Below are 19,296 nucleotides of genomic sequence, written 5' to 3' on the forward strand. Positions count from 1 at the left end.
TTATTCAAACTGCATGGGGCACAAGCCCCATGAATGCTGTAATCACAGAATCATTTATCTTGGAAAAGATCTCCAAGATCATCAAGTCCAACCACTGGTAGCACAACCACACCAGCTGATCACTCCTGAGGAGTCAGCAGTGGCACAGGGAGCCTTCAGGAGTTCTGTGTGTCAGACACCTTCCTAAAGCAGACACTGATCCCTCCCTGTGTCCCCTCTCTGCTCCCACCCTGAGCCCTGAGTGGCACCAGGCTCAGCAAGGCCTGACAGCAGCCCTGCCTTCACACAGCACCTCTGGTGTTACACAGCTCTGCTGCCCAGGCTCTGACCACGCTGCCCACGGGGAGAGAAGAGACTTCCCTCCAGCTGAAAGACCAGACAAGGATGTCACAGAAACTGGCTGGGCACAGCCACGTGTGCCAGAGCTCAGCACACACCTCCTGCCCACAGACAGCTCTGTAATCAGAGCCAGGCTGCAGTGTGCCTGAAACCCCAAACCTTTGAGCTCATCCCCCCCAGAACAGGGGCAAAGCCAAGGAGAGGTGATCTGCAGCCACCCCATGTCCTGCCCAAGGAGGACCCCCAGACACACCAGGCTGTGACCCACGGGGACGGAGTCGCAGAGGCCGGCACTGCCTCGGGCACGGGTCCATGCAAATGTTCCTTTTCAGCAAACACCCACCCACCACTGAGGGAGGTGAACTCCCTTGGAAAACTGAGGGATGCACAGAGCACCAGTGTGTCACCTGTCACCTCCTCACATCCAGCTGCCTTTGAGCCCAGATCTTTCAAGCATCAACACAATGACGACTTTGAGTCTGTATGTTTTTAATATCTGTGAATAAACTCAGTTCAAACTGTGTGATTAGGTTTTCAATCAGTGAACAGAAGCATCTTTTGAAGATATAAGAACATAACAGATGGATCTAAATTTTAAGAGAAATGGTCTAGGGGGTCTGGGGTTTTTGGCTCCAGATTTATACAGCAGGTTCAAGAGGTGCCTGAGCTCAGGCCTGGCTTCCTGTAAATAATGATGGTTCTGGAGCATGGGACAAGTACCAGGTGTTCCTGCATTAATCTGAATGATCTCTCTTCCAGAGGAAGACACGGGGAAGGAAAGCAGGAAGACAAAGGTACAAGACTCCTGCAGAGGAGCCAAAGACTCACAGCAGCATAGACTGGCCTGGTGCTCCCACTCAGGCCACAAGTCATGAAAATACTTTAGAAACCATTGAAGGAATTAAGGAAGTGCTTCTCCCTCTGTAAGAGGCTTTGAATGCAGACAGTGAAATTGATCTTTGATGGTGGGAGGGGTTGTTCCTTCCAGAAACAAGAACCGAGGTGATTTCAGTTTCCATCACCTCTGAGGAAGGACGAAGCCAACGCAGCCTGTGCAGGGACAGACCCGTCTGCTCCAGCCCCACATCTCCGAGCATGCATCTCCTCACCTGCCACGCTCACCTAACCCTGCCTACACCAAAGAGCCTTCCCAGCTGGATCCTGTCCTGTGCACCTCCACCCCGCTGCCGTCCGACACAACACTGGTTAGTGGCAGAGACAGTCATAAAACACGTTCAAGCAAAAAGAGGGAAACAAAGACAAAAGCCAAAGAAGCGAAACAAAAGACTCTCAACGTGCCGGAAGCGGTTAGCGCTGAGCTGCTCCACGTTACTGGGGCAAGGAAGAGGCAGTGGATGGATGGTTGATGGCATGGCCTGTGCAGAGGTGGGATGGCTGGGGACAGGCAGCGCACACGCAGGGGTGGCCATGCTCACGAGAGGGGACATCTGGCATTGCTGGGCTCAGAACCCTCTGATCCTACAACCGCCGGCATCGAGGACAGGCTGGTTAAACCACGGCACCTTCCAGCCCTCCTCCAGAATAAGGCAAGGAGAGGCTCTGCTCTGCAAAGGCGCAAATGTAAGATGTATGTTACGTGCTGAATGCTCCAAATGAACGGGGTAAGCGGGACTTACCTTTTCTCCCCCTTTCCACAGGTCTGCAAAGTGCAGACCCTCGCGGATCCCGCTCGGGCCAACGTCCCAGCATGCCCTCAGCTGGTGATGTCCCACCCACCACTGAAGACTGCCTAGAGGGGTACAACGCAAGTCTTGTTTCGGTTTTTTTTAAACAAGGTTGCACCTTTTTGTAAAGTTTTCTGCCAGTCGTTCTTTATCAACGGTGGGTGTTGGGGAAAAAAGGCAACTCTACAAAAAGGTGCAAAGTCTGGGGGGAGAGGGGGGGATTTGGCTTACCCCTATCGGCAGGTTCCTCAATGGTGGGTGAGGCGAGACCAAGAGAGGGCATGATGGGGGCCCGCACCGAGCCAGGGAGGGCAATCCAGGGGTGCTCTGCACTTTGCAGGCCTGCGGAGAGACAAAGAGCGACAGCGGCGTTACCCGGGCGCCGCAGGGCTCGGGACACTCAGCGCTGACGGGAGAGGAGGGAGGCACCACAGGGCAGCCCAACGCGGCCAACGCCGGCGACCTTGCCGGGTTCTGTGGACCAGCTGGTGCTCCAAGAGAAACTGTGGCACCCAGGCAACTCCAGGACACAGGGGTGCACCCCGGAACTGAGGCACCGGCCACGAGGCTGCTCCCAAAGCAGAACTATTACATTGACCCAAAACTGCTGGGTTTGACTCCTGGAAACCTGCACACTTGGAAGTTGGGGTGATTCAGGGAACTCTTCTGGAACCAGCAGATTTGAAAGCTCCACGATGGCTGTGTCGTTAGACACATCCAGATAGACACAGCAGAAGCTGCTCAACAGCTGAAAATCAGTGATTGCCCCTAACGGTGGCAGCGTCCTCCTTCAGTGGCACTGACGGGGCAGCGCGTGCTGGGGGCACCTGTGCCCCAGGAAAAGACATGGCAGAGGCATGAGTGAAGAATTCACAGGGGGATTTCAGAGGGTGGGCAAAGCCAGACACAGGGAGAAGAAGGGTAAATGAGAGAAAAGCAGCGGAAAAGTGGAAAAACAAGGAATGAAGTGACCAAAGCAACACGTGGAAGCACAGAGAAAGCAGGAACACACAGGTGCTGGCTGTATTTTGTTTGTTAGTAAAATCCCTTTGCCCTGTGGGTGTGTTTTGCAGCACAGCCCCAGGCTGACGCGCCGACGCCGGGTCTGTTGTACGACGAACGCGCGACCACGCACGCGACTGCCGGGTCCTGGTGTGGAAACGCTTCCACCTCTCACACAGGGAACAGGAAAGAGATGAACCCTTCCCAAACAGCAGCTCCCCATGACAAACATCCACAACCGTTCCCAATTCCCCCACATTTTGTCGGCCAAGCAAACATCACCCCTGCATTCACCCTGACAAAACCAGAACCACCGGCGCATTGGAAGAGGCCCAAAAGCCTGAGGAAGGACTTAATCAATGTTAGGGCCAGTTTTTAAATGAGCAAGTTGGGGTAAACTCACACTTCCAGACACGTTTCTTCCCCCGGGGGCTTGCCTCCCAAAGTCAGCAAAGGCTGGCGTGAAGTCGGGGCCTCGTGGCAGGATCCGGGGGTCCAGGGTCCTCAGCGGCAGCTTGGGCTGACTGACCTGTGCCGAGAGCAGAGCACACAGACAGGGAAGGCTCAGCCATGCAATCTACACACAGCATCTGCTCATGCAGGACAGTCATTTTTAACAGCCAAATTAAAGCTTTTAACAAACTGCTCAAGTTTTAGGCATCCACACTCGTGATAAAAATAAGTATTTAATTTAAAATTAGGAGACTATTGAAGAAATAGGTGGAGCTCAGTAACATTTTAAGGATTACGGAGGATAAAATCATAGTAACACTGGCCTGTCTTGGTTCAGGAGCATGAAACTGCCACCTTCCCTCAAAGCAATGGCTCTTGTGCCAACATGAGGGATGGGCAACTGAGCCCAGGAAGCTCAAACACAGAACAGTGAGAAATAATCATGGGAACGTAGAAGGTAGATGAAATAATTTTGGCAATAAAGCTGCATTTTACAATTTGCCTGGGTATGAAACTCAGAGTGGAAATGTTTCTGCACACCCACATCCCTGAGTCTCAAGAGTGAGGCTGTCGTGGCTCCATCAAAGCCAAGGAACTCTCCAGCTCTCAGTGAGAGCAGAACGAGGCCTCAGTGTCAGCAGTCAGAAATCCCAAGTGTTTCACTAAGCCCAGACCTCCAGCAATCAGCTCTGAGATGAGGCTGGAGAGAAATCCCAAAACTGCCCAAGAATGGAGTTCTTAAAGATCTTTTATTAGATCAGCTTATAAATAGTGAAGAAACTGCTTCAGATCAAAAACCAGTTTGCCCAAAAGCTTCTCTCTACTTTTTAATTGATCTAATAGATCAATTAATTGATCTAATAGAAGCCACTGTCTCTCCATCCAGCCTTGCTTGGATCCTCAGCTCTTCATGGCTGGGTAATTTTAAATTTTAATAACATCCTAGTATAACTTAATCTAGATAAAGACTATCAAAAACGCTTCAGTTTTTAATCATTTGTACACACTTATCAGGCACCAACACCTCTATCTGTAGCATTTTGTGATGAGACCAACTATTCCCACTTTCCACTAAAACCTGGCATGGAAATGGATCAGGAATGAGGCACTATGGATCTTTATTTATATCAAAACCCTACCCATACCTGTGTCGCTATAGGACACAAAAGAACACAAGTTCACCAAGGTGAAGGAAAAAAGGGACAGTTTATTTTCTGACTCTAACATTTATAGTTTTCCAAAAGTGACAGTGGATTGGAGGGTGACAGTGGCACCTCTTCAATGCCACTGGTCGAACCAACAGTCTACCAACTCTCTCTTCCTCCATAAAGGAATGCAAAACAATGAGTTATTTACAGAAAGTGTGTGAGAAAGCTCACTACAAGAATGTCAACATCAGAAGGTTTAGAAAATCTTAAAAAACCAGGGTGACATACCTGTTTTATGGGCTCTCCTCTCACCTTGTCGAGCACCACGTCGCTGATGGGAGGCAGCCCCTCGGGCTTCTGGATGCAGGCAGGCATGAACTGGATGTCCAGCAGGAACTCCCGGTCGTATTGCTTCTTCCCCTCTGGGTCCAGGGGCTTCCACTGCTCTATAGGGAGAGAAATCCCTGAGAGTCACAGGAAACAAACCCCCTGCTCAGCCAGATGTGGTCCTGGTAAATCCAAAGGGATGAGGCTGCTGCACCAGCCTGGGATATTTCAATTTAATTTGATTTTGAAGGGAGAGAGGAGGGCAACACACGTAACATTAAAGGGATGTGAACAACAGGGAGTGTAGAGCCAGGTCCAACCACACCCAGATCTGGGCACTAATTCCAGTTCTAACCCATGTATGTAACTTTGACTTCTGCTCTCTTGTGGGATATGGTAGAATGGGGACAATTCCCGGTTTCTGTGTGAAAATGCAGAAGTTAAAGGGGTTTGTCTGGTGTAAAAGGAAGTCATAAACATGAAGTCAAGGAGAGCAGAGCATGGAACCAAAACACCCTCTGAAAAAGTGAAACCATGAACTGTGAACAACCCATGCTGGAGTTAACAAGCAGAAACAGGAGAAGCCACAACCACAGACCATGATCTGGGAATTACAACTTTCCACCTGTTTTATATGGGGCTTTTTGGGTGTGGAGGACCCTGCCTGGTGCAAATCACAGCATACACCTCCAGCCACTTTAGCACAAGGAAAGTCAGTCTCTGGTGGCCTGGAGATGGGATTTTCAGCAGTAGCCACACAGTTTGTTTGAAATTAGGGAAGAAAACATGTTTTATCTGAAGGAAAACATCTCTATGAGATGCTGCCTTTGGATCTCCCTCATGCCAGACTGCCTTACTCAGCATGCATCAGCCCTTCAGGTATTTATTATTCCTTTATTTCACTCCCTGAGCCCTGGCTTTGGATCTCTGGGATCTCACCACCTGCACAGGCCACAAGCAGGGACTTCCTGCAACGATGGGTTTTAATAACTGGGAATGAAAATACACAGAAGTGAGTGCAAACTTTAGCTCTTTGTGCAGTTTTATTTCTGCAGAGCTTCAGGATACAGGGGTGCAGAAATGGTTTGGCTGGATCCTGGCTGGAATTCCTGGCCAGCCCACTGTACCTGTCATTTACCATGGAAAAGCTCCAACACAACAAGAAGCAGTTTAGGTGTGGTTTCCTTCTCCTGGAAAGCTCTCAATGAGCTGTTTTAATGTGAAGAGCAGCTGGGCAGCATCACAGGAAGGATCCCCCATGCAGGAAGAGACAGGGATCAAACACACAACTCCTCCAAAGGCAGAAATTCCCCTTTCTCAGAAGGGCAGAGCTGAAATCGAGGACTGCTGCACAAGTCTGATGTATGTTGCTTTTCCAGGGACCCATCCAACCCTTCCAGCTGAGGGAAAGGACATGTGGACACAACTGGGATTGTTCTGACTGCATCAGCTGATGAATTATGCATTAACTTCAGGAAGTGGCCAGTGAACTGCTCAGGTACCCTGGGTGTGATGAGCTATCAAGAGGCCTCTGTGTTTTCCCCTCACAATTTGACTGTGCTGAATGAATAAAACCAAAGCAATTGAGGTCTTTGTCAGAACAAAGTGGTGCACAAATAACCACTGCAGTGGAGTCCTTTAATGGTGGTGCTCCTTGTCCACCAGGTTCTCCAGGTCCTTCCTTTTATTATTATTATTATTATTATTATTATTATTATTATTATTATTATTATTATTATTATTATTCTCTTTAATTTCCGGGCTCCTAAAAAAATCACTACTTTATTTGGAGGGAGTCTCACTTGAGTAAGAAATTGCTTAAAAATTAGGAGCAACTGAGAAGTTGGTCTCAAGTTCTCTTTAAATGAGGTGGATTAATTGAGGTTCAGGTCTATGAATTACAAAATCTTCATAAATAACCAAAAGGTTAGGTCTTCATAAATAACAAAAATGCTCTATAGATATCCTATACCCTAATCAATAATCAATGGGACTGAGCTGGGCAGTGCCTGGATCCAAAACCACAAACTTTTCCTTACTTTTGTAGAAATCCAAAGATCCATGCAATTGTTTAGCCAGGAAATTAAATCTTTATGAACACACACATTTGTATTTAGGACCCAATGAGCACTTTCATTTCTTATTTAACCACCTCTTATTTCAGAAGTATATTGGTTTATGTGAAATTTCTTGGATGGTTTCCAGCTGTCAATCACACAGGAATCAACTCTCTGTCATTTCCACAGTGCTGTAGCCAGCATCCAAATGCACAAAAATTTCAAGGAATTCGTGATTTTCTCTTCTCTTGACCATGACCAGCAAGACAAAAACCATTTTCCCCTTGTCCTAGGGTGACGTTCTGATGCTTGTATCCCCATTCCTGTGTTCTGTTCATGCTGGATATCATGTTCTGTGCCTTCAAGCCTGGCTCTGAAGAGTCAATGTTTTGGTTTGGTTTTGTTATCAGCCACTCCCCCACGGCTGGTGGGACACACAGACAGGGCAGTGCATGGTGCTGCTTTTGCTTTTTGCTTTGCTTTTCCCTTTGCTCTTGCTTCTGCTTTGCTCTTGCTTTGCTCTTGCTTTTTTGCTTCTGCTCATTAGTTAGTTTAGCTAAGCAATCCAAATTTTCCCTAGACTGTTTTTCCTTTCCCTTTTTTTAGACCTACTCAAACCTGCTCCAGACTGGGACCTGAGAACACCAAGAGTTTGCCCCTTGTGGCTGCAGCAGCTGCCCCAGCACAGGAGGGACTGAGAACAGAGTGACCACTCCCAAGAGAGACTTTCTGAAGTTGTCATCTTTTTTCAGAGTGGTGAAAGAGTGGTGTCACCTGGTATTGTTCATTTTGTGTGCTGGGGGGTGCTGTGCCTGTTAAATAAACAGGTTCTTTCCACTTCTCTCCAAGGAATCCTTCCTGACCCAATTGGGGCAAGGGGCCATGTGGGTTTGCTTTGTGGAGGGGCCCCCTTTTGGAGGTTTTTTCCCATATTTGCCCTAAACCAGGACACCCTTTTGTCCCCCACAAGATCTCTCAGGGCCTGCTGGGTTGCAGATCTCAGCAGAGCTGACACAGCGCACACCAAATCCCCTCCAGCCCCATGGGAGCACCCACAGGGATGGCAGCAGCCCTCAGGGGGAGGCAGAGAAGCAGAGGCAGCAGGACCTACCTGGTTTGTACTGGTACAGGGGCCCCTCCCCGGAGCCCTCGGTGCAGCTGGAGGTGCCGTCGGCGCCCTCGCCCTCCGAGACGCTCTCGGCTCCGTTCCGCACCGGCTCCGCCTCCTGCTCCCCGTTCTCCTCCACAGCTTTCACTGCTTTGAGCTCTGAGGGTTCCCTCTCTGCCTCAAGCCCATGGCTCGTTTTCTCCTGGTCAGATTCAAGTACTTTGTCCCCTGAAGGTTCCTCCTCCTCCTTCGGCTGGAGCATGGATGGAAGGAGAGGTTTTGTTAGAAATACCCTGACAAATTCAGTGCACGTGGAACGGCTCTTCCTGGATTCACATGGCATTTTTGGGAGCAGCAGGAATACAAATGCATCTTACACAGGGATATGGAACAGCACACTGAGCCACTGGGTGATTTATCAGCTCATTCCCATGGATAACCCACTGATAATTAATGGTGCAACTGGAGAGACTCAGCATTGCCCATGAAATCCCCACGGGATTGGACTGAGGGAACTGTTAAGCCATGAGCAATCCCAGCCTGGAAACACAACTGCTTTCCTCTTCTCCTACCAGCCATGAGAAAGGGGTGGTAAAGGGCACGTGGTGCTTGTTTGGGGGATTCTTCCTTTAAATGCCTGCTGCCAACTGGAGCAGATGCCACTAAGGAAGGCAGTGTGAGATGCAGCCACAATGCCAGCATCTCAGTTTCAGGGAAAAGCATTAATAGTATCCCTGGCTGTTAATTTTAGAGCTCTCCAAGGACACAGCCTGATTGTGCATTCAGACGAGGAGGCGTCGGAATCGCTTCTCCCGGGAGAAATCCCAGCCCCTCTCAGCACTGAACAAAGGAGAAACCTCACTGAGGATGCTCTGGAGGAGGCTCCTGATCCTGTACCTCCCTACCTGACTGCACCACATCCTAAAACGTTTCTTGCAGATGTTTCAAGGGAATTCTCTGAAGAATTCCCCAGTGGAACTGCCAGGTGCTGCAGGAGACACTGACTCACACAGGGGAGGACGAGGAAGGTGTGGAGGATGAGGCTGCTGCTGCAGCCCCTTTGCTCTCCTGCTCTGCACCACATCTGGCCAACCTCAGCTTTCATCCACACACTGGGCAGCCTGAACTTCCACATTTTTACTCTCTTGCTCCTTTTCTGATTGATTCTAACCCCATACTGACCCAGGATATTAAGCACAGCCCCCTGCTGCAATATCCCTACCAGAACAGCAGCAAGGGAGGTTTCTTTACTCATCTAATCACTCTTGAGGTGGTTTTGCCTGAAAACTTCAGCATTTTCCCTTGTCAGCTTCTCCATCAGTTGGTCATCAGGAAAACTATCCTTGGCCATGATATCCCTGTGCAGAATACCCTGCCAAGTGTCAGGATGGTGACCTGGGACCAGAATGGGGCAGTGCTGAGGGATCCAAACCCACTTTTCCCTCACCCTTCACTGAAAGGGGTTCCTCAGTGCTGGGAGGCTGCTGGAAGTTTAGTGGAACCTTCTAGTGGAAGGTGTTCCTTGCCAGGGCAGGGGTTGGAATGAGAGGAGTCTTTAAGGGCCCTTCCAACCCAAACCAGTCTGTGATTCCATGACTGTGTTAGTCATTAAATTAGGCAAACCCAACAGAAACTGAAGAGTTTAAAAGGGAGCAGTCTGACACCTGTTATCTAAAGGATGCTGAGGAATATCAGAATTCCTCCCCAAAACTGCCCTGAATCCTGTGAGACAATGAGGAAGAAGTGTCTCTAAAGTATCATTTCCAGAGAGGAACAACCCCTTTAAATTTGGGTAGAGCAGGACTTTGGCTCCCTCTCACCTCTGTTTCTGCCTCTGTCACCTCCTCAGCGCCTTGGGTTCGCTCTTTTGGTTTCTTCCAGGTCTTTGGTGCAGTTACAGCGGTTTGGGCTGCAATGGAAACGTGCATCTGTTACAGCCCTGAGTGACACGGGGCTGATGGGGCTGGGGGGGATGAGCTTCCCTCTCAGGGGCTGCTCTGAGGCACAGGACAACAAAGCAGCTCAGCCTTGTGGAGGATTCAGCTTGATTCAACCACTTTGGCTTTCAGTGCAGCAATAACAATCATTAGAATGGCATGAAAACACAGGAATTGTTCTACAAGTTGTTCATTCAAGCTCCAAATGGCACTTGGGGTAGCAAGGAGGTCACTGCCAACAGGACAAGGATCATGCAGGGAAAAAAACCTTCAGGAAGCCAAGATTTTGGAAAGAACAGGTGCTGGCTGGGAGAGAAGGTTGTTCTCAACATATTTTTCTCAAGAATTGTTATCATTATAATATTAACCATAAGCAAGCCCAAATTTCCAATATCTCATCCAAAAGGAAAACTCCTTCAATCCTGCAGCACTGCTCTGAGCTGGATTTATATTTCAATTTAAAAGCAGGTTGTAACTCCAGCATTAATGATCTCCCTGGCCAACTGAGTCAAAGAAACACCACAGAGTATTCCCAAGATCAGCACTGATTCACTCCAATCGTGTTTTCCCCCTAAAGGGTAGAAGAAACCACACAATATATTAAGAGGAGACAAACCCATTAATCTAATCTGCTCCTAATTTGTGGCAAATGCTCCCAGCTTCAATTCGGATCCCAGGCACACATGCCCAGTTAACAGAGTGTAAATGGGATTGATTTTGTGACTGAAGATTACTGCAAACAGATTTCCAGCTCTGGCTTTTGGTTTCCAGCAGATCTGTGGAAAAACCCAGGGTGCACCTCCTTTATCACAATAAACCAGAATTTTGAAAGGTTCTTCACCATAAATTAGAAGAGTTAGAAACAGCCAGCTCTGTTCCTGAGGGCATGGAGCAAATGGGATTTGCTGCATTCCCCTGCCCCAAAGAATACATAGGAGTTTCTGTGGCTTCTCCAGGGTGTTTCCCTGTTTGGAGGGTGACCATGAACCTGCAGATTCCCAGGGGAATCTCCACATCCAGGCCCCACCCAAAGAGCAACAGGAGCTACCAGTGCTGATGGAAGCCTTTTACCTTCAGGCTGAACACCCCAAAAGCAAAGTCATTTAACAAAGGAAAGTCTTATTTAAGTATTGAAACATCATCTCCTTGTTCACAGAACCAACAGCTGGAAAAATCACCCAGATCTCCCAAGCTCCAGGTCCTGCCCATCCCATCCACTGTGTCTCCCTATGGAGAGGCTCTAAGGGCAAGGCAGAGCCCCAGCACAAATCCTGAATTTCCTGGGGCTCAAAGGAGGGGAGAGGGAGGACCAAGCAGGCCCAGACTGCAACACAGCTTTGTCTCCCCCAGCAGGGATCAGCCTTTACTGCTGCTCCAGGCAGCTCCCTTGGCAGAACAGCCCAATTATTCCCAGTATCCGAGGGCAAAACCAAGGCTGGGGATGATCAGTGTCCATGCACGTGGTAATTTCTGGAATTCAGCAAAGCTCAGATCTAAGACAGGCTTCCCCAGTTCCCTCCATCACAAAATCTGCTAAAAATTCAGTGAAAGCTGAGCCCTTTTCCAAGGGCTGTTTCCAGCCTTGTTTGCTGATGTCACTCGCATGCTCCCAGGGGTTTCTCCAAGAAGGGATTAGGCCTGCAAAGCAACAGCCTCAATTTTGCCACAGCCAAGTAATTTAACTGATCAATCCCAAAGTTTTTCATCTGTCAGAATTCCACTGCCCTCAAACTCAAACCATGGAAACCATCCACGGTGTAAAATAACATTTCATTTTTAACCACACAGAATTAAACTCCGGGGTCACGGATTTAGGGCTGGCAAAGGTCCGGGGTGTTTCCTTCCTCAGCTGTCAGGATGTGAACATTACTGCTGCTCAAGTATACATTTTTTCCACCTTTTTTTGGCAAAAGTGAGCTCAGTAGAGGCTGCACTCCTGCCAAGCCTCCTGAATGAGTCTTGCCTTAAATCCCACGACTTCCATCAGCCCGGGGGTTCCAAGCCCCATCCGTGTGTGGAGCTGCCTGGGGTGGATCTCCAGAGATCTCTGGAGACATTGCTCAGTCTTCCCCCCTCTTAAAATAGCAGACACCACATTTCTTTTTGTTTTTTTCTGTCAAGTTCACATTTCTGCTGCAGGAGCTCAAAGGAGAATTTGCACTGATGTGAGTTTGGGTGCCAACCTCCCCAAACCCCAGATCCAACAGGACAATGGTGTTCTTCATCTGAAGATGGAGTTTCATCTGGGAGGCTGAAGGGAAATACAAAGTACTGTGTCCAGTTTGGCTCTTGGAAAGGGACAGCTCCAGACACTTCTGGTCTTCTTCTCCATTCTCCTGTCCCCAAGTTGAGCAACTTCATGTCCTCTCCAATAGTTGAAGTCCTGCCCAAATGCAGGTTCATTTTTGCCACTGTTCACACTCCCAGACCTTGTTTTCAGCTCATTTCATTCCTTTGAAGAAGGGACACCAGAAACCCAACCAACACTGAGCTCTTATCCCAGCTTCCATAGCCAAGGGAGGTAACAGGAGTGACAACACAGATTTACTTTAGGACTGGAAGGAGCAGCAAACCCTTAATTCCAGACTACCCAGGACACCACTGCCAGCCCTGCAGGGATCTGCTCAGCAGCCCCAACGCTCCCTCAGCCATTCCTCCAGCTGTGTCACGTTCCCAGTGGAACATCCTCCCCCAGATTTACCCACCCAGGAGCTCACACCCATCCAGCGCGGCACGAGGCCTCTCCCCTCTGATGTGGTGCCAACTGTGAAGCCTAAATTAATACCAGCTCTTGCATTTTTATTTTATTATCCAACATGCCATGAAAGACCAAAGCAAAGATTCACCATCGCCTTCCAGCCCATGGAAAAGAAAATATATTCCAGTGGTTCTGGCAGCAAATCAAGAAAAAGGCGACACCTGATTTATGTTTCTGCCTCTCCAGGTTTCGGTGCTGGAGAAATTTCTCCAAGGTATTTCCAATTACAGCCCAAGCTGCTCGTTACAGACTCCTCAGCTCAGAAACTCCAGGGCTTGCCACAGCTGGGCTACTTAAAACAGAAATATGTCTCATAAACGAGCTCTGCAAGAAACAGCCCTTTGAATTCCTTGTGTATTAAGTTCTTGCAGCTTCTTGTGTCCCAAGGAGCTCTGTCTGGGACACACATCAGTCTCTTGTTTTCCTCTTTGCTTCTTTTAATAGCCATGATAGAATGGTGACATCAAAGGCCCTCAGGTCTCTGGTAGCACCTTCTGCAGAAATTCCACTCCACCAACATTTCTCCTGTTTTGTTGCCTGGAAAGTGCTGGTCCCTCACTGTAGCTATGGAAATCCCAGAATTTAACAAAAAGCAACAGTTGTTGATGACTTTTAGCCAGGGTGATGTTTTTAGTGCAGATTGCAGCTCCCAGGTCATCTCTTGATAAGCTATTTTTCTCCTTGTAGAGCAGATGAGCAGGAATTAATTACTGGAAAAAGCATGTGCTCCTACCCCTTGCAGATAACAGCTCTGCCTGCCCTAAAAACTTCAGGCAAAAATTCCTGAGGAGGCAGGAACACAACCTGGGAATGGGGGAATGTGTTCCCTTTGGATGCTCAGAGCAGCAAGGAACCAGCCCTGGGTACAACACCCTGCCCTGCTCAGTGCTTTAGTGCTCTGAAAACCACCAAATCTTCCCCTTTTCATCAGGACACACAAGCAGTGATGCTGATGAGCAGGGAATGATGATCCAGTCACTCACAGACAGAGACAGAACCACCAAAGCTGCCAACTTTGCTGTGAGGGTGCTCAGAGCAGGCAGAATTCAGTGTAAAATAGCAGACACCAGATTTTCTTTTTGTTTTTTCTGTCAAGTTCACATTTCTGCTGCAGGAGCTCAAAGGAGAATTTGCACTGATGTGAGTTTGGGTGCCAACCTCCCCAAACCCCAGATCCAACAGGACAATGGTGTTCTTCATCTGAAGATGGAGTTTCATCTGGGAGGCTGTAGGGAAATACAAAGTACTGTGTCCAGTTTGGCTCTTGGAAAGGGACAGCTCCAGACACTTCTGGTCTTCTTTTCCATTCTTCTGTCCCCAAGTTGAGCAACTTCATGTCCTCTCCAATACTTTAAGTCCTGCCCAAATGCAGGTTCATTTTTGCCACTGTTCACACTCCCAGACCTTGTTTCCAGCTCATTCCATTCCTTTGAAGAAGGGACACCAGAAACCCAACCAACACTGAGCTCTTATCCCAGCTTCCAAAGCCAAGGGAGATAACAGGAGTGACAACACAGATTTACTTTGGGACTGGAAGGAGCAGCAAACCCTTAATTCCAGACTACCCTGGACACCACTCCCAGTGCTCCAGCAGAATCCCCTGACCTTGGAAATGTGGTAGAGACCCTGATGCCAGTGGAAAAGGAGGAACCGAGGTTCCCCTGGATCCCCCCAGGATTAACTCAGCTCCAGCCTCTCCCTGCCAACACTGCCAAAGTCCTTTTGTGGAGCTGTAAAAAAAGAACTGGGTCTGAATGTATTTTCTTTCTTGCCACAGTGCTTGACAAAAAAATCCAAGTCTGTTTTCCCTGACTGTTGGACAGAAGCTGTGTCCTGTAAAACTCTGCAGGAACAGGCCAAGCTCTTTGCTCATCCCCAAAAAGCTGCCACCTCCAGGGCAAAATATGGAATCCACCCAGGAGCCTTGGCAGTGCTGCCCCAGCAGCTCAGGGAGGAGGGGATGAAGGTCTCATTCCCCAAATCAGGCAGGCCAGGTCACAGCTATGAAAAGGACAGGCAGGAGGAGCTGCTGCAGGAATGAGATGATCCTGAGAGGTCTCAGCACTGTCCCAGCCAGCCCAGCTCAGCTCCCTTTAAAGGGAAAGCAGGGGAATGATTTGTGGCCAAGCTGCTCTGCAATAAAAACACCATTCTGCTGAAAACCCCAAAGAAATATTGCTCAAAGTCACAGAGCTCACAGCTACCAGCATGTGCTCGAGAAGTTTCCCTTATCCCAGGTTTAATCCTAACTCCAGAGATCATAAAAAAATCTCTCAGCCTTTAGTCCAAGAAAAACACAACAATATAACCCTTTCTCCTTGCTCCTGAGGGTCAGCAGCTGGATTTTCCAATGTATATGGCAGACATGCTGTTCCTTGTTCCTGAATTAGCAGGCAGCCTCAGATGATGTTATTTCAATCTCTCTTCCTCTCTCCAAGAAAGAACTGGAAAATTATTGCTGAAAAGAAGGCTGGCAGAGAAATGCAATAGTTCAGGATCATTAAATCAGGGGTAGAGCACAAAGAACCACTTGGAAAGCTTTGTGCTTTCTTTGAAGCCCTGGGCTTTTAACAGAAATCTGAGTTTCAAGTCATCTTTTACATGACTTGAGAACTCCTTGTTTCCATGTTGCCAAAGCCAATGGCTTGGCTAATGTGTGCTCTGGAGCATAATGACATTACAGCATTAAAATTAATCTTCTGCATAATTAAAAGCCCAAACACTGTAAGTTAATTTTTTTTTAATTTAAACTACAGGCCATTACAAAGCCAGCAATAACACTACAAGCTGGAACCTGCCTGTGCAAAACCTTATTTACAGAGTCCCATTTCTCCTCTCCTTTTTAAGGAAATTAATTTGGGTTATGAAGTAGCTTGGATTGAAAGAACAACAAGTGCCACAATAGTGAAATGACCCGAGTGAAATAAAAATAGAAGAAGATGAACAGGAAAAAAATCCTCATGCTTGGTGTAGTAAAGGGATCTTTCTTCTCATCTGTAGATACTGGATTTTGAAATCAGCATATTGAGCATCACACAAACATGGAACAGGGCCAACCTCAGCCTTTCAGTGCATTTAAGAGCAGAGCCTGAGATTTCTGAGCCTATTGCCCATCTATCAAAGAAAGAACCAAAAACACCCTAAATGAAATGTTACTTTAAAAAAATGGAACCAACATGATCCAAATGACAACTGACTGTTTGTCCTCTTTGTCCAAGCTTCACCAAGTTCCAAAGATTTGAAATAACTGCAGAACAGGATGTAGAAAATGTGACACATGAAATGCTTTAACACTGCTTGGTGTGAAGAACAGCCCCCATTACACCCCTCCAGCAGCAAATACAAGGAATTGATCATTTAACTTCTTTTCCACAATGTGATCTCCAGGAAGTCCTGCAAAAATAGCCATTTTCTATAGGAAACACAGAGTGTTAAAACCACAGTGCCAAACCAGAGATGTGGCAGGGCTGAAACCAAAGGCAGGCAACAACACTGGAGAAACAAGCTGGATTCTAAAAGGCAGTTGCAGAAATTGTGATTTTTAGTGAATTTTAAACTGCTAACTGCAGAATTTACATTTAAAATTGTACATTGTACATTTTGCTTACATGTGACTTTTGCAAACGAAAACCAGAAGCGTCACCAATGAAGGGTGGGCAGGTAGGGGTGTGTGGTGACCCTGGTGGGTGACCCTGGTGTCAGTTGTTTGGGTGAGTGTGAATGGTCCATTTCATTTTCCCACATCTGGGAACACCATCACACATTTTTTCAGCTGGAAAAGACCCCACTCCAGCAGTTCTGGAAATTTGTGGTTCAGGGACTTCATCCCAAAAGTTTCAGGGTCCCAAATCCAGAGTCACAGGCCCTTGGACCAACTGCTCACCTTGGGGGGAAGAGCAGCTGTGGCTGCCCCATCCCTGGAGGTGTCCAAGGCCAGGTTGGACACTGGGGCTTGGAGCAGCCTAGGACAGGCAGGGGGTGCCAGTGGATGGGATTTAAGGCCCCTCCAATCCAAACCATGCTGGGATTCCATGAGGAGCAGTGTGCTCTGCACTGCCCTCCACCAGCCCTGTGCTGCCATCAAAGCACGAGCTCACCCCAGCCCGGGACACACGGGCAAGTCAGTGACCAATTCTGAACAGCCAGGAGGGATTTCTATCCCTGCCAAGGAAGATCAGCATTTCACAATCACAGCAGCCACCCAGCACCACCAGGCTTTTTCTTTTGCAGATGGAAACAGAAATATCTATTGGAAGAAGAAAAAGCCTCTTTCCTTCATCCTGCAGTTCCCAACACGAACCCACAGAGGCCAAGGCTTACCTGGGACAGGACTCTTGCTTGAGTTCACACTCAGAGCCTCCCGGCTCTCCTCCAGTTGCCCATCTGCTTCTGTCTCTTCCTTCTTTTCAGTATCTTTTACCTCTTCACTAAGAGTAGTTCTTGTGCTCTCCTCCCCTTCTAAATCTCCCTGGACAACAGGGAGGGCACTCGGAGACGGGAGAGGAGGTGGAGAAGGAGTTGTAGTGGTGACAGCAGCGACGGGAAGCGGAGGGGACGGGGGCGGCGGGGTGGGCGGCGGGGTGGGAGGAGGAGAGGGAGCAGCGGCAGGAGCACCGGGAGGCGATGGAGCGCTCTCCACCTCCGCTGGGGGGGCCTCGCTGGCCTCCACCTCCACAGTCCCCGCTGCAGGTTCCTCCTGGGCCGCCTCTGCCCCGGGCTCGGCGCCGCCCGTGTCGCCGGTGCCAGCGGGCCCGGCCGGCAGCGCCAGCGCGGCGTCCCCGGGGGATGCTACTGCCCTGCTGGGCTCGGGGCACGCCTCGGCACCGGCACCGGGCTCGGCCGCGGGAGCAGCGGCCGCGGGCTCCGGGCAGGCTGTGGCACTGGGGGAAGGCATCGCCTCCTCTCTGGGGAAGGCCAGTTCGCATTTGTCACATTTGTCCTCCGGCTCGGCCGCGGGCGGGGCTCTGCTGGGCGCGGGGACAGCGGCGGCGGCCGCGGGGACAGCGGGGACCGGAGCGGCCGGGGCCGGTGATGGAGCACGGGGAACTTCCGGGGCTTCCACTGAGGGGGGGACCTCGGTCGTCTGCCCAGCTTGATCTTTCTTCTCCCCAGCAGGTTCTGGTCTGAGGACTGGAGAAGGTGGTTTTAATACTGGATCTGGTTTTGGCTTCTCTTCTAGGAAAGGAGAAAAAAACCCATTATCAACAGCAAGGCAACTCCATGTTCCTGCCTGGTGCCTTGGCTCCCTCGGGTCCCGTTCCTGCATTCTGCCAAGGAGCTCTGAGGAAGCACCAGAGGCCCCTGCACCTCACTGGGAATCTAAAATTTGAAAATACAACCTCTGCCATCCTGAGAAGACAAGGATCTGGAGAGACTCACTGCACCCTTCCAGTGCCTGAAGGGGCCTTATAACGCAAGGAGGGCAACTTCTACATGGACAAAACCTTGCAAGACAACGGGGAATGGGTTAAACTGAAAGAAGAGAGATTTAGATTAGATGTTTGGAAGAAATGTATCAATACAACCCCCCAAATCTTGTGCAGAAAGAAGTCCCTGCCCTTATCCCATGATTAACAGCAGACCAGGTGTCCCATCCCTGCCATGACCATCACACAGCTCCCAAAGCTCTGCTGCAGCTCTGCTGCTCCCCACTCCTTTGCTACAAAAGTATGAACCATTATTGCTTAGGATCTTGCAGGAACACTGGACTCCTTCAGGACAGGGTTACACCAGCAAAAATAATTCTGGAGAAGCCAGAGGCACAAACCTGGTCCTGAGATTAGGAAGTCAAAGGCCACAACCAACTGCAAATCATCAAAATTCGGGTAGAATGGAACAGGTTTGGGTCTGCTGGATTTCCATTTGGGGCTTATTCAACAGCTCAGCTGAAGAGAAAGGGTTTTTGAAGGAGAACCAAAGGGTTTTGAAGGAGAACCAAAGGGTTTTTGAAGGAGAACCAAAGGGTTTTTGAAGGAGAACCCATTTGAAACTGCCTGGAGCTTCAAATCCCACCTTTAGGAATAGCTGGAGCAAAGTGAGCTCTGCTTGCAGCCATGAGCAGCCCCAGCAGCATCCAGAGGCCCATGGCCAAAGCAGGAGTTTATCAATCTAATGAGGCAGCCAGGGATGGGATGTGGCTTTGCAGGAGGATGACAAGTGAGGAAAGAGATGGGAAAGAGTATCCCAACAGCTGATTTTGATTCTGGAGGCTCCGTGGAAGAAAAAGGACGCAGGAAGTGGTTTGGAAAAAGAAAACACATCACCTCTGACTTCTGGAACATCCTTTGCAGGAGCTCCTGGAGCATTCCTGACATTTACAGCTCGCTATAAACTGCCTGGATATTCTCTCCTCGAGTCAAAGGAGAATGCTCAAAAAAAAAACCAACCAAAAAACACCCCAAGCAAATGCATTTGAAATGTTAAGAAATTAATTCTGAGAGATAAAACCAGCACAAATCCACAGCTGCATGTGAAACCAGAGG

At 49.0% G+C, this 19,296-nt stretch overlaps 1 protein-coding gene across 13 annotated transcripts in view; it reads right to left on the bottom strand.

Annotated features, from left to right (window-relative positions):
• Nucleotides 1-19,296, bottom strand: part of EIF4G3 (eukaryotic translation initiation factor 4 gamma 3) — a 149,655-nt gene that overhangs the window by 29,371 nt on the left and 100,988 nt on the right. For 12 of the 13 annotated variants that reach the window (XM_077190213.1, XM_077190212.1, XM_054648004.2 and 9 more), the window contains 6 exons: nucleotides 17,135-17,989; nucleotides 9,940-10,028; nucleotides 8,123-8,372; nucleotides 4,916-5,073; nucleotides 3,430-3,555; nucleotides 2,256-2,366 (listed from right to left, as the gene is read on the bottom strand). In XM_077190213.1, coding sequence (XP_077046328.1) covers nucleotides 2,256-2,366; nucleotides 3,430-3,555; nucleotides 4,916-5,073; nucleotides 8,123-8,372; nucleotides 9,940-10,028; nucleotides 17,135-17,989 — 1,589 coding nt within the window. The remainder of the gene's footprint in view (nucleotides 1-2,255; nucleotides 2,367-3,429; nucleotides 3,556-4,915; nucleotides 5,074-8,122; nucleotides 8,373-9,939; nucleotides 10,029-17,134; nucleotides 17,990-19,296) is intronic. The other variant, XM_077190211.1, reaches the window with a different exon arrangement.

Source organism: Agelaius phoeniceus, chromosome 24, assembly GCF_051311805.1.
Source record: "Agelaius phoeniceus isolate bAgePho1 chromosome 24, bAgePho1.hap1, whole genome shotgun sequence".
In the NCBI taxonomy this organism is placed as follows: Eukaryota; Metazoa; Chordata; class Aves; order Passeriformes; family Icteridae; genus Agelaius; species Agelaius phoeniceus.